We start from the raw sequence: 15299 nt of genomic DNA on the forward strand, positions 1-15299 counted from the left end.
CATAACAATGGTTTTAGATATGTTCAAGTACTAACAGGTTCTATCGAGCTAGTCCGGACAATTAGAAGTCATCACCAGTCATTCGAGATTTTCAATATAATCCATGATATTAAAATATTTCTTTACTATGAAATTTGCAAAAGTAAATAGATAGGAAGTGCATCCATCTCATATCTTAGCTACCATCGCTAGACAGGGCGACAAACTTCCATAGGACTTCTATACTTTGTTTGTACTTGTCACCAAAAAAAAGATGAAACATGTTCGTTGTACCTTCTTCACCAACAAATAGGCACCCTCCCCACAATTTGGTATTTTGATTGGTCAATAAAATTAGGTTATTCATGATTAGTTTTCTGTAAATACTATACCCAGGCCCGGCCCTGAGCCTTGTTTGGAGGAGCAATGACCCAGGGCCCACGCCTATAAAGGGCCCATTTGTAAAAAAAAAATTCACTAGCATTAATTTTTGAAAGGGGCGCAGGAACTAATAACTATTAACTAGGGAAGAAAGAGAAAGTGCTATCGACACCTATTGGAACTAGTACGAGGCATTAAAGGTGGCAATGAATCTCAACTTTCCATAAAAAATTGTAGAGGTAACAAGAAATCTCAATTTTCCATATAAGACTGAAACGCTAATACATTTAAAAGTTTTAGTTAATGGAAAGAAATTGCAACTGGCAACTAACCTTTCATCTCTATTAAAAAGTTCAACTTTATTTTTCTTAAATAAATTTAATACAACATAGTTTTCTTCCATATTTTTCTTGTTTTAAAATTGTCGTAATTGACGTCTTGAAATTATGAGAAAAAAATGAAATTCTTGGAGAAATCGATCTTGAAAAGATTTTAGAGAAAATGGTGTATTATAAATTTATAATATATGGGGAGCGTTGTATTTTAGTTCCCCTAGGGCCTAGAAAATGTCAGGACCTGCACTGACTATACCGAGTCATAAAAAGAATGTGAATGTACTAGTACGATTAGGGAGGCTAGACAAGATTCATTAGAAAGCGACGTTGATTGTTGTGAGCATAAGTTCCATTAACTAGGTCTCTTATGGTAACAAACTGCAATTGAGATTCTCTTCCACTGAAATACTACCTCCGTTCTCTTTTAGTTGCAACATTTGACAAATTACACTATTCATGTTCTCTTATTTGACCACATTTATTGATTTATATGTTAAACAAAATATAGTCATGTGGGGTCTTGTTTGATTTGTTTCGATGTAAGCTTTCATAATATCAAATTTTTATAATTTTTACTTACATACAATTAGAGATAAAACGATTTGAAATTGTACATTGGCAAGCGTGAAAGTCAAAACGTTGCAACTAAATAAAAACAGAGGTAGTATTATTTTAATGCCCAAGCATTCATATTCCCCTTCTCCATATTTACAGTAGAAACCTGAAATTAGTAGCCTGTCAGATAAATTACCACCATCGCACGTAGAAATTCCTCATTAAAGAATAACAACACTTTGTTGTATGGGAGTGCAACGTATTACGTATTCCTCTATAATCTATAGGAAGATCTATGGAAATCAATTGCAGACGACCTAGTAAATCAATGGAAGAATTCACATATCCCGTTATTATTTTGGGCAACCTCAAATTGTGTTGTAGCCCTTATTTTTACTTGTAAGAATTAATATGCAACTAACCCTCGAATCCCATGTGGGAGCAGCTTGCCCTTTGAATTGTGTTCATTTTTTCAAGAATATGGATCTCGTGACTATGATCTAATATAATTTTTTTATAATGGTTCTCCGTTTCACAATGAGAAGAGGAAAGCAACAACAAAATAGTATAAAATAAAGTCATAAAATAAGACGAAGAGTCACACCAGGCTAGAACCTCTCGCAAGTTAACTCAGCCCAAGTTAACAGGCAGACACTTTGAGTTGGGGAATGGTAAGAAAATCCCTTCTCCCAGTGCCCCTAGTGAGGATTGGACCCCCAACCTTGCGATTGAGAGGTTCTTTCCTTACCACTAGACCAATCTTAGCTTGGTTAAAATAAAGTCATACAAGAATTGTATTTTATTTCTTTTACATATGTGAAGGGTTAACTCGTACCAAATGATCGATATTTTGTCACAAATTACAATGTCTATAAGAGAATCTGAAATTTACATCGAGAATAAGGTGCAATCAAGACCTGGCACAAGGAGAACTACGGCCTAATCAACAACATCACGCAACCTACACAGCACATTTTATTACCAAATATCCGTGATTGGGTAATACGTGCCTGTAAAGGTGGTACCCAAAGCAATAATAATTAGCTTATTATACAGCTACTTTGATGTAAGACCAACTCCTGTATTCCAGTCCAGAAAAACTGCATTTTCAATCAAGGCGGCACATATCAGCCAGTTATTTTAGTACACAGATAGCAGTAGTAGTATAATAGACAGCTCCTCCGACATTTTACTAAACCCATACAGCATAACAGGAAAGGAACACTACCAGTCTACCATCAACAAAGAAAAAACAAGGCTTACTATCTATGTCAGCCAGATGGGCATGGCTAAGCCTATATGTCTCTGTCACATATATACAAGCATGCATGAGTGAAAGGGAGGAGATTATAAGAATGAAAAAAAAAAAATTGAACATTAGCATATCATTCAGGGTATGCAGTTTTTTCTGAAGATCAACCAAAGGGAATGAGACGTGAACCCTCATCTGCTAGTCTTCCCTTTCGCAACTTCCCTCTCTTTCATGACAATCGACCTTCATGGCTTCACCTGCTCACTAGTAAGGGTTAGGAAGATGTTATCCGGCAATATCTTTGTCATTCCCCTGTTACTTATTCGACATCGACCTCTTGTATTTGCCCTATCCCCCTCCTGCCTCGTAAGTAGTCGCCACATGCTACAATCCAAATACAAGAGAATGAATTCAACAATCATCTTGTCCCTCTGGTTTCAGACTACCAATATATGATTTGTTATTTGCTACCCTTTTGAGAATGTCATGTATACTTTTACCAAGCTCCCTCACTATGTACCTTGATCAATAACATGTTGGGTATACATCCCAAGTCCCACGCCGGAGTAATAAGAAAAAGTCGTTTAGTTCATAAGAGTTGACCTACTCCATTAGTGTGAGGCCTTTTGGAAACGAGCCCAAAAACAAATCCATGCGGACTTAGCCCAAAGTTGACAATATCCTACTAAATGGTGGAGCTATAGGTGAACTCGTGGGCCATATAAATTGTATCAAAATCGGTTCAGCTGGGAGAACGTGCAAACAATGGTGGATCCCATGGTTGGCTTGCTGGTACGGTTATCAAAGATAAGTGATTCAATTGGATGCATATGCAGTGCATTACTCTAAAGGTGTTGGGTGACAATCAAGTTGGGTTGGGTCAAGTTCAAACTTCTAATACGGGCCAATTACCTCTAACTCCAAACCCGACCTAATTTTAATTACAGGTCAAAAACCATAACAAGAACCGGAAGTGCGAGGTTTCGGGTTGACCACAAACCAACCCAATATAACCTGATTTATATTTTATAGTTGCAATAATTATACATTATAAAATTAAAGCATTGCAAATCCCAACTTCAAATGCAATTAAATCAAAGATTCAAACTTCAAATCCATAAATTAGCCATCGGCTTCAAATAAAGATATGGTCTGAACCCTATACAAGTTTATAATTAGGAAATAGGTGACATAAGCTATAAAAGTCGGGTTAATTTTAGGTCGACTCAAAATTCTAAACCAGGTTGTTCGGGTTATTTTCGGGTTCAAATAGTTAACTTGAACCTAACATGGATCAGGTTGGGTCGACCCATTTTTAATTTCAGGTCAAAAATCTCAACCCAAAACCAAAAATTTCGGGTTAGGTTGAGGTCGTGTTATCGGGTTAGCTTTTGCCAGCCCTAGTTACAGTCGTATTGGAAGATATCTCAGAGTAAATTAACCTGGTATGAACCTATAAATATCCGTTCGGCAACTTGAAATTTCGTTCCAAAACTGCCAAACCGAAATGGTACGACCATATTTTGACCCCATGCACTGTTAGACGCCCCATATCTTGTGCTCTTCCATAATTGTTATGCTTTTTTCACCTGAAGCCTAATTACTATCAAGTCATACTTGCATTTTCCCTTCAAATCAAGGTTGTTCTTCGATTAATTGTTGCAGAATTATCATGGAGGATCTGCATTTAAAGAACTGAAAATAGTGGATTCCTTACCTGCTTCAAAGGTACAAACTTTAATCTCTCCAATTGAGGATACATAGTTGATATACATAAATTTTTGCATTGATTTGCTTAAAATATACTTTTCTAAGCTATGCATTTGTTATTCAAAGCAACCAACAGTGGTAGTACATATCAATATATCATGACATAATGCTGAACAAGACTTGGTTTCCGTATCCATCATTCTAATAAAGAGAGGTCATGGAATGACTGGGATGGAGAAGAGGAAGGACAGAAGTGATTGTGACAACAAAAAATAAGAAAGAAACTATTGATCTCTTTTTAAATAATAAATGTCCATTACTCCATTGGATAGCAAAATGAGGCAACCGGCGTTGTTTGCACATATAGACAAAAATTTAATAACCACATACAGGTTCAAAAGTCACAAAAATAGTATAACTAGTAATATAAAAGGATTTTCTAATAATATAAATGACACAAAACTGATCCATCTTTGTGCAAAGTAGTTGTTACCACTTACCATAACAATTCAAATTACACTAACATGGGGAAAGAGTATAACTAATTAGAAAAGCTTAAAAAGTTAGACTAATTCCCTCCTATTTTTATTAGTTTATCCACTTTTCTTTTAGGTTGTTATTTAATTGTTTACCTACTCTTTTTTCAACTGTTTCTGAAATGGTCCTACCTATTTTATATTATTATCTTTACAATAAAGTTTCTCTCACTCTAGTTCTCCGAACCCACAACCTATGATACTCGCGCACGGCATTTTGGTCTGCATACCCGTATCAATACGACCCGACACGGATACGGCTATGAAATACTGGTCGGATACTTAGGGTTACACTCGGATACGACAAAAGTAAAAGGAGAGAGAAACCCTATTGAAGGTAAGGTCCATAATAACTACAAACCAAATGTTGGGGGTTTTACAGATGCGCAAGGCGAGCTTAACACCATTGTCTATGCGCCGGCAGGTTGTCTTCCCCGGCAAGGGCAATTACATCAAAGCTTTAGAAGATAACTGTTCGTTTCTTTTTTTTCTTCCATTTTCATTCTTTTTTTTTTTCTCTCCTCTCTCCTTTTTTTTCCCTCTCTCCTCTCTCCTTTTTTTGCCCTCTCTTCTCTCTCCTTTTTTTTCCTCTTCCTCTCTGATGTGACTGCTGCATGAAGATACAACTGGCATCATTATTCATTATCTGATCTTTGGTGCTTTCTTTTGTTGGGTATTAAACTTAGCACAAGGCCAAAGGCCAGAGGCCCAAAAGGGCTTTTTTAACCTAGTCTTTTTACAAACTGGGCCTACTATATTAGATTTAGAGTAGTACTATTTCAACACGCACAATATTTCCATTGAATATAAAGAACACTAGTCAACTACTTTAGGGACTTAGCTGACACATATATAAAATAAAAGTAATAATATATAATAAAATCATAGATGTTGTATCCGCGTACCCGTATCCAACATTAGGACGGTGTCCTCGTATCCCAAAATTTTAAAATTACCGAATCGGACACTCGGATCCGTACCCGTATCCAATACTCGTACCCATCTCCAAGTAACATAGCCCACAACATTAACTTCAATACAACATATGTAACAAATTAATACTTTATCTTCTCTTTTATAACTATGTGCCCAAATGAGTGAGTAAACTAATAAAAATCGGAGTAGACACTAAAATAGATATTGCCTACCGAAATTCCCTCCTACACAAATCAAAACATAAGAAATAATTACATTGGAATTCTAAATAGAGGTTTTATTGGACACCAGTTAATTGTTTGCATCGAAAATAAATTTCACTTATTTGAATAGTTTCTTCATTTAAAAAATTGAATAGTTACATTGAAATTTTGTGTTTAATTTATAATTACCAAACATTTTCGTAAGTACGAATTAAGTAAAAAAAATGATCTCTAATCTATAAGGATGAAGGGGTGACACTAAAAAAATCCAAGAAATGACTACTTTTAAAGTAATATTATTAAAAATTATGCCCTCAAATAAAATCTCTATTATATAAGGGAGCACCTAAGCACTTTGGTGTCTCCTTGAAACGCCTAAAATACCCCTAAATAATTAATAATTAAATTGTTAAGAAAATGTCACGGCTTTTGGTGATAAAATAAGTTTTAGAAGCTATTTTTTCTAGCAATTATGGCTTATGTATATCAACGAGTACATATAGCACTAGTTACCTAGTAAACCAACTACACAGCTAAAGAGTGGGGAAAAAACCCACTAAGTGGCACAAATATTGTAATAATTGACACATAAAGGTTAAAAACTGAAACTGCACACTTGATTAATGTCACAAATAAAACCAAAAAGATATTAGCTAATAATTAAAATAATTTTTTTAAAGAAAGGTTATAAGCAAATGAAAGATGAAAACATATGGCATGTGTTAAGGTCCTTAGAATTTCGAGTTCGTCATCACTCGTACGATTTCTTTGTGTTTGTAGCTTAAAAAAGTAGTACTGAAACATGTTGCTGCTCTTGGCAGATGTTTTCGTCTTTTTCTTGGATGATTGCATCTCATGATAAGCGGACTTGAAAAGTAGCTAGAGGGTTTTCAACAAGTCTTCAAGGGGTTAAAGCCAAGAACAAAGTTACGAAAGAGTGAAATCCAAATGAGGGTTCGAGCACTTGGAACTTGTGAAAGGTACGAAAACTAAAGATTTATCCCCATACACCAACTCCATGTTTTATGAAAATGAGGGAACACAAACCTCTCTACAGTGCCATCTCTGCTTGCAACGCGGCGAGCTCATCCTCTTCAGCAGTATTCTTCCGAGGTGCAGGGCGTACAGGTTGTTTTCCAGCAGGAGCATGCACTGGTGCAGCAGGAGCAGTAGTAGCTGGCTGTATAAGTTGCTCCTCCAATTCAGCACCTTCTAGCTCTTCAAGCTCTGCTTCCAGTTCATCCTAGGGGAATGGGGGTAAACAGCATACAAGTTGATATCAATACTAAGCTATGAAATTTTTCATAGGGAATAGAGGAGAAAATAGTGTATACCTCATCAAAGTCAGCTGCTGCACCGATTGGAGCAGAGAGAGCTTCCTGTATTTGTTTTAAGTTCTCTGTCTGCTCATTGATCTCGTCCATAGTTTTATCCACATTATCGATGTTTCTGTAAAGAAAAAGCAAAGGAATATAAAACAATTTCAATCCCCATGTTCGAACATTAATCTCATACTCTCTCCTTTGAAATTTTCAAAATTTCTTTACCAGAATTCTTATGCTTGTCCTGTACTATTCTCACAATACTCATCTTTCAAGTCCCATATATCTTCTTAATATTATATATATATATATATATATATATATATATATATATATATATATATATATATATATATAGAGAAGAGAGAGAGAGAGAGAGAGAGAGAGAGGGAGGTAGGATCCAATATAAACAAGGCTTAAGTTGAAAACTTAAATCCGGACTCTTTGCTCATTTTAAGAAATTTTTGCTCATTTTACAAATTTTTGTTTATCAGTTTCTTGCTCATTTCATGAAGCTTTTGCTCATATTACAAGTTGGTTTATTTTATGTTTTATGCTCATTTTATGATATTTTTGTTCATTTTTTGTTTATGCTCGTTTTAAGAAACTTCTAGCTCATTTTATGTTGTTTTCGGCATAAGGAATGGTTTTCACGTGATCCTCTTCCTGTCCGCGCATGCATGTGTGCGTGTGACTTTAAATAATACTCCTATATATTCTTGTGCAAAATCTGAGAAAGCTCTAGAAAGAGGCGGAGGGAGTATGACAAGGCAGTACAAAAAGAGACTGCTAAAACGATTATAGAATATGGTCCAGCATAATTGGTTGAACTCTGCCTTCATATTGCCAATTTCAAATCAAGAGCAAAGAATGATCATAACACTAACATACGCTCCTCATCTTAGAAAGGTTGTCTAACATTTTGTTGAGGTGAAGAAGGTTCTGGACATTACTCCTCCTAAGCTATCAATACTGAACCTGATTATCTCAATCCCAAAACAAGGCTTTTTAGTTCTTATATAAAGTCGGCCAAGCCACATTTAGAAGTTGACCTGTATTTGCTTAATAACATATAAGGTGGAATAGCTTACGTTGCCTTTTGCATGGCCTTCATAGCCGAGGCACCAGACCTCAATGCATCGACAGTCTCTGTTGTTGCCTTTGCCCCTTCAAGCAGTATCATCTGCAATACAGCAGAAATCATGAGAAAAAAATCAAAAAAGTAAACATTTATTTCCCACTACTATTGCAGCAAGTACACTATTCAATACTCCCTCTGTTTATTTATCATTCTCACTTTCTTGTGCGCGTCTCCTAATGCACCTCCTCAAACTTAAATATATTTCATTATATATTAGTAAAAATTATAACGATCGAATATTAATAATGTACATTGAGAAAACAAACAAGACCCCACATACCTATATTTTTTCTTATAAATTGTAAAAATTGAGAAGATTCTCTTTAAGTATAAATAGTGCCAAGATTCCAAGTGAGAAAGATAAAAAGAAACAGAAGGAGTAAAACAGAAGCACCCAAACAAGAGAGGAATGGGAAAGGATTGACACAGTATTCTTCAACGCAATGCACAAATGAACATAGTCAGCTCTATTAAGCAACTACATCACCAGAAACTATGGAAAGCGAGGACAATAGACAACTATAAAATGCCAAAGGCAAGCAAATTGAACAACCTGATCATGAATTCGCAACTGCATGTTTCCAAGCTGCTCTATTTGTTGTTCGTATAGCCTCTTCCTCTTCAGACAAGTTATAGCAGCTACATGCAAAACCAGTAAAGAAATCAGATGTTATGAATTAACATAGCTTAGACACCGTTAATGACAGAAATTAAGGAAGAAATAGAAAATCTGATTATTTAATTGAAATTACAGCAATAAAAAGGATAACTACAAGCATTCGAGAGATTTATTCTCTCTCATTTAACTCTTAAAAGCTCACCCAATTTTCTTAACAATTTTCAACATGTTTTCTCTCCCTATTATGCTCTATGCCTCTATTTATAAAGCTGCTACCCTAACAAACTATCTCCTTAACTATCTTCTTCTTCAAGCTACTATCAACATAAAGCTATTTACTGAAATACCCCTCTCCCTTATATTAGATCATTGCATTACTAGCCGCGTAAACTTCCACCTTGTCCTCAACGTGGATAGTGGTCAGCACTAGAGGCCCTGCCTTGGCAAAGCTGGTGGTCAATGTCATTTTCCATGCACTGTTGCCATAGTTGTTCAAGCTTTTCTTTGTGTTGCCGGCAATTTGAGCTGGTTGCCATGGATGAGTGGAAGTTAACTTGGGGTGGAATTAAGGTGAGAGTGGAAGTGGTGGTAGTATGGTGAGATGATTCGGATATCTTATGGTAAGAACTCGGGTTGGGGAAATCAGAAAAAGAATTTGGTTCAAAAATGAAATGTTGGTGGGTTTAATGAAAAATGGGACACGTGAGTGATTGCGTTATTTGGTGGAAAATCTGGGATGCAAAATTTAGGCAATGTTGGGGAATTTGGGTTGGGTCGTGAACTAAAGGTTGGAGTAATAAAAACAATTTAGTTGGGCTGATTTAGGAGGTGAGGGGTGGAGTAAAATGGAATATAAAAATTGAGTGGAGGGATTTTCTATAATGTGGGTTGACGAATTAAGCCCAGATTAAAAAAAAATAAAAAAATAGACAAGGGCCCCATTTCGTTAAAGGTTGGGCAGAATGAGTGGGTCGATTAAGCTAAATAGGTTGTTACCTTTACCTAATTCTTCTAGGCACGAGAATAGGTTACCCTCAAATTTAAAAAGCCCAATTACTTGTTTCACATAACCCAGCTGCATTAGGTTGCTTGGCATACTAGGGTTCAGTTTTCTTTTCTTATTTGCACGTGCCTTCTTCAGTTTTCTTTGTTAATTTCCTTCCCTTTTTTTCTTTTTCTTTAATTTTTACCATTCTACCCTTAGTAGCTTTTCCTATAATGAGCTTTCTTTCCAAGCCATGGAGGAACTCACTGAAACTTCTTAAATACTCCAGTGTTTCTAAGGGTTTAGGAGATTCTCCACCATCGCTTACTTGCGGTGAGACCACCGTATCCACTCCCAAGTCCCAACACCACCGCCGATCAACAAACCTGGGCAACCACCGGACCCGCAAGCTTCTGATCCACCCTTCGCGAACCCCTCTCCCGCCTTCTTCAAGCCACCACAAGTGGTGGTCCCAACACCAAGCCTACAATGTCCGGTAAAATTACCCGGACCACCACTAGATCCACTTTGTGCCGCACCACCACCCTCGAATCCCTCCATGTTGTTCACCTGCAACCTTATCACACCCACCACCGCACCTGCCACCCGTGAAGCAGCTTGGTGTCGTTCCATTTTTGCAGCCCTCGATCCTTCCTTCATCTTCTGTTAGTACTTTTTGCTTCGAAACTTCTTTTGTTGTTAAGCCCACCATGAAACTTCCCTTCAGTTTTGATTCAAGTGAGGTGATGGTGTAACTGTTCATGTTGGAGGTCGCCTGAATCTCATTAGTGGTCGTGAGTTCGGTCCGGGTCCCTTCTTCACTTGGCTTCTGCCTAACCCTTCCTATCTCTATCTCCCCGAAGTTCTTTCGGCTTTCAATTTCCAACTTTTTTCTTTTTTTCAATCAAACCGAGAACAAGGCAAAAAACGTGGTTGCGGTCGGGGGAATGGCTTGTAAAAGGGAAATAGAACATTTTGCGGCCGACGCGGCCTAAATTATTTTAAAAAATTCACATTAATATGTTTTAACCTTATTTGCATTGTTTTAGTTTATGAAGCATTATTACAGCATAATATAATCAAATCTATAAGAATATCATGTTTCACCAATTATATAATCAAATCATAAAAAAGATTTGGTCAATGTTTGAAAAGAACGAATCTAATGGGGATAAAAGCGTACCAACGCGGCAATAAGTATCTGAATTTTATTATGGCGTTCAGTAACGAGATTTCGCAGAACGGCAAATCCAAAATCCGTTACTTAGCGAAATAGGAGAGTTTTAATTCCCTGACCAAGACTGATGAATGGGTGTTGGACTTTTTTCTCGTGTACTATGATAATCTTCTAACTATATTAGATTTTTTTTATTTGTGAATTCTGCCACTTCACGTTGCATGTTGCTTCTTTAATTTTTTTTTTTTTGTTTATTGTCATCATGGAGCATATTAAACAAATTATGGACTCCGACATCCAATGGAAACAAAAAGAAGGGAAGAATATTGGTGTTTGTAGTGGAAGTGGGTCAATTAATGACTCTTCATTGCAAAGTGATGGTTCTACTCCATCTTAGAGATTTGCGATAAGATTAAGAAAGCAAGGTTTGTTAGGAAGAAGTTACTCAATGTAACTATTGTGATAAAGTATGTCACTCAAGTTATTCTCGAGTGAGGGCTCATTTGCTCACATTAAAGGTTAAGAAATTACCCCTCGTATTAAAGAAACTCGCACTGATAAACTTCAAATGCAAAGACTACTTCAGGATTTTGGAAGTAAAAAAATAAAAATAAAACAATTAGTCACCTAGAGATGTTCCTTTGCCTAATGAATCTCAACAGCATAGATTCTTCATACATGAAAAACAAAGTGAAATCTAGGTACCAAATAGATGCTTATTAAATTTTGATTTTGCCATTTTCCATCGTCCTATCCATCTCAGTGCTACCTAGCCATTAAAGAAGGAAGAGTATGGCAGAGTAGATGAAACAGTGGATGTTCGCTGGAAGATGAATACTCAATGTCATGCATGATACTACCAAAAAGTCAAGACATACCACGTTTGTTCTTTGCTCTAGTGAACTCCTTGGCCTTTTCAACCTCAGCACCAGCCTTCTTCAAAAGCACCTGTTCTTTTTTTTCCAACATTTCGAGTGTCTACACATCACACAAAATCAGAGACGCACAATGAGTACAATGATATTAAAACAAAGATTTCAATATGTGTGTCAACCTATGTAATTTTCACATATTCTAATCAAAAGAGAAAACAGAGAACTGATCAAGAGAGGCAACAAACATGAACCCGCAGCTAGCATAGCAGCTCATGTTAGTGTGGCTCAATCAGTGTGGAAAGAAAGAAATCTTAAGCAACGTCAAGGGAATACTTCGGAGAGTATAAGAATGATTGGAGATGTCTTAAGTATTCATTACAAGGATGGAAATTTCAACAATAGTAGGGTATCCAAACTGCTAGAACAGATATCAAATTTTTACTACACGTATATGTGTCACTGAGTATTTATTGCCAAGTAACTATTTTTTTCATAAATTTAGATTACCATAAATTAGTCCGTCACCACTTTCGAGGTGTATCAAGCGTAATGGAAGTGTATGATGAAAAAGTAAGTTCTGAATGAAAGTTCATCACCATGAACATTGACATGAGACTTATTTAACTTACCAATAAATTCATTAGCCTTAGTACCATTTCTAACTGCTTACCAAGAAACCGTTAATATATTAGGTGAGCATGCTCAGACTACAAGGTTATATAACATGCTGATTGAGGGTGTTAGCAGCCCATGGAATAGAGTTGCAGCAAGTGAGTCCAGCAGCTCAGTTTTAACAGAGATGTGATTCAAGGTGATAGAAATAAGAAACTTTACCAGCATTCTTCAACCCATTGCCTCTATGCATAGAGAATACCACAAAATGTTCCTTGAACTTCTTCTTACATACAAAGCCAGGCCCGAGTGCCCAACCCACTCAATAACCAGGCCTTGCTAGGACCTTGGAGAGCACACAAGCTCTTACCTTCCATCCCACTTAATGTTATGTGACAACTATAAGGTTGAAAGGATGATAAAAAATTTGGTAAAAATTAGCTACTGGGTCAACTAATGATATTTCTCAAAGAGGAAGTTTTCGAGTCCCCTCCTTTAAGATCTATGTACATGCCTGTGATGTTGGCAGCACAAAAAATGCAATACCCCTCGGTCTTAAAAGAAGAAAAATCCAGAAAAACCCATACATAGCAAAATATTGTTTACTCTCTACAAATTCAAGAAACAAAGATTCATGGAAACACTTTAGTTCCAAATTCTAGTAAATCAAATTAGTTCCAATTGTTGCCAAACTTTCCAAACCAGAATAAAGCAGAAGACAAAAGAATAACAATCAGCCAGTTTACATTTCATAACTATGATGCCTTCTTCCTCAAAAATGTCACATGCAACAATGTCAGAACCTTAATCCCACCAAAACGGGGTGGAGTAAATGAGTCAAAATTCAATAAGGTCACATCAAGTAAACTATCTCAAGACAACCAACCCACTCGCATCGAATAAGTTTATGACAAACAACTTCAATTAAAGCAAAAAAAATTAACTCAACTAAATGCTATGAGCAATAACAACAAATGGAAGCAATAAAAGCTAAGCACCTTTAATTTCAATCTAATTAAAAGTAACAAAAGAAATCAATAAATCAAGCATCACATAATTCATCAGAAGACTAACACAACACTTATGCATCAATCAGTAAAAGAGATTTGCTAGTAAAACTGAAATCAATTGGATCAATAAAAATTGAACTGAAAATCCAAAATCCAAAATCAAACCTCACTCAATTTGTCTAACGTTGCAACAGCACTCGTTGTTCCTTCCTTAGGTTTACCGAAAACCCTTGTAAACATATTTAACGAAAATGGGTGATCGCTAAAAAATTACGAGGAAACGAAAAAGATCGGAGAATGAAACCGCGTAAAGTTGATTGATTAGGTTTTTTTCCGAGAGGAAATAAGAATGGAGTGATTAGGTTAACTCGAGGAGATTTTAGTGATGAAATATCTGAAAATAGTGGAAATGAATTTTGGAAGAAAAATTTTGAGGGAATTGAAGAGTGGGATTATCAATTCTGGGTTAGATTGGTTGGCTAACCAAAACAAAAAAGCAAAGTAGAGAAGTATAAGACAGGTTTTCTGTTCCTCGTCATCGGTTGCTATAAAGAACGAAGGGTTGGATACTTGAATTAGATAAGTAAAACCTTGCCGAAAAAAGAAATAAAATAAAAACAATGACAACGAAGTACACAAATTTTATTTTTCTTATCTCTATTATATAAGAGAAGGGAGAGCAACGATGTCCTCTTTTGAAACGCCTATTTTGCCCCTCTTCCCTTTCTAAATTACAAAAAGAATGTCAAATCACGTTATAAAAATCATGCAAATCACTCAAATAATCAGGAAACTTTATTAAAAATTAAAGTTAACATACAAACTAAAACTAGCTAATAACCTAGAACGTCAATACATACAAAAATATTTACAAAAATTTACTTACAAATCACTATTCTCAAGAACCATTCACAATTAATGGTGGGTCATGATAAAAAAATAGAGGTGTATTTGTAGTGAAATCAGAATTTAGAAGTTAGACAAGGAAAAAAATTATTTACTTTTTTATAGTGTTTCCTATATATAATGAAATTTTTACATATATTTTTGGACCTATTTTTTTCTATTATATAATAGCGATTAATTATCAAGGTAAAAAGGTTTATGTAAAATATCATTCAAGAATTAAAGTACAACATATCTCTATTATATAAGGGAAGGGGGAAGCTATGGTGTCCCCGAATGAAGAGACTATGTTACCCCCTTCCCATTTTAAATTACAAATTCACTTACAAATCAAAGGGGAATTCAAACAAAAATATCAAAAATATAATTATAACAATCACTCATAAGTCAACTAAAATTATAAAATTGCATAATTTACGTTATGCAAATCACTAAAATGAGAAAACTTTACAAAAACTTAAAAATTCACTTACAAACTTATAACCTATGAAAAAATTGACTTGAAATCATAGTGTCTACTTTCTTTACAATTTATGAAGTATTGTACTTAATTCAAAAATCAACTAAAAAATTATAATATTAGAAATCATAAATAAATTCAATAAAATTTCTATTTTGTTCATAGAATTTAACTTTGAAAAGTAAAAAAATAAAAAATAAAAAATAAAAAAATGAATGGTGAGAGACTTAAGTGACAGAAACTAAACCGATCAAATTTTGCAACTAAAAACAATTATACTTCGTATATCTAATGTTCGAATTTTG

General features: G+C 35.4%; 1 protein-coding gene across 2 annotated transcripts; it reads right to left on the reverse strand.

The window, feature by feature from the left end:
• Nucleotides 1-2034: 2034 nt before the first annotated feature.
• Nucleotides 2035-14207, reverse strand: LOC104907797 (vacuolar protein sorting-associated protein 32 homolog 2). Of its 2 annotated transcripts, none has more exons than XM_010696787.4 (7): nucleotides 13794-14203; nucleotides 12010-12109; nucleotides 8904-8989; nucleotides 8301-8392; nucleotides 7222-7336; nucleotides 6935-7130; nucleotides 2035-2350 (listed from the first exon to the last, which is right to left on the reverse strand). In XM_010696787.4, exons 1-6 carry the CDS (start codon nucleotides 13866-13868, stop codon nucleotides 6939-6941), a joined length of 660 nt encoding a protein of 219 aa, XP_010695089.1. In that variant the 5' UTR covers nucleotides 13869-14203; the 3' UTR covers nucleotides 2035-2350; nucleotides 6935-6938. The 2 variants fall into 2 exon arrangements, with proteins under 2 accessions (XP_010695089.1, XP_010695090.1); XM_010696788.4 differs by lacking the exon at nucleotides 2035-2350 and adding an exon at nucleotides 2412-2886 and having other exon boundaries at nucleotides 13794-14207.
• Nucleotides 14208-15299: the final 1092 nt, after the last annotated feature.

Source organism: Beta vulgaris, chromosome 4 (assembly GCF_026745355.1).
Source record: "Beta vulgaris subsp. vulgaris cultivar EL10 chromosome 4, EL10.2, whole genome shotgun sequence".
NCBI lineage: Eukaryota > Viridiplantae > Streptophyta > Magnoliopsida > Caryophyllales > Amaranthaceae > Beta > Beta vulgaris.

Excerpts from the sequence above, each read along its gene's own strand:
- LOC104907797 (XM_010696787.4), bottom strand. The coding sequence starts at position 13,868 with ATGTTTACAAGGGTTTTCGGTAAACCTAAGGAAGGAACAACGAGTGCT. Across the intron at positions 12,110-13,793 it reads CGTTAGACAAATTGAGTGAG|ACACTCGAAATGTTGGAAAA; the intron begins GTTTGATTTTGG and ends TGTGATGTGTAG. Across the intron at positions 7,131-7,221 it reads CAGCAGCTGACTTTGATGAG|GATGAACTGGAAGCAGAGCT; the intron begins GTATACACTATT and ends CCATTCCCCTAG.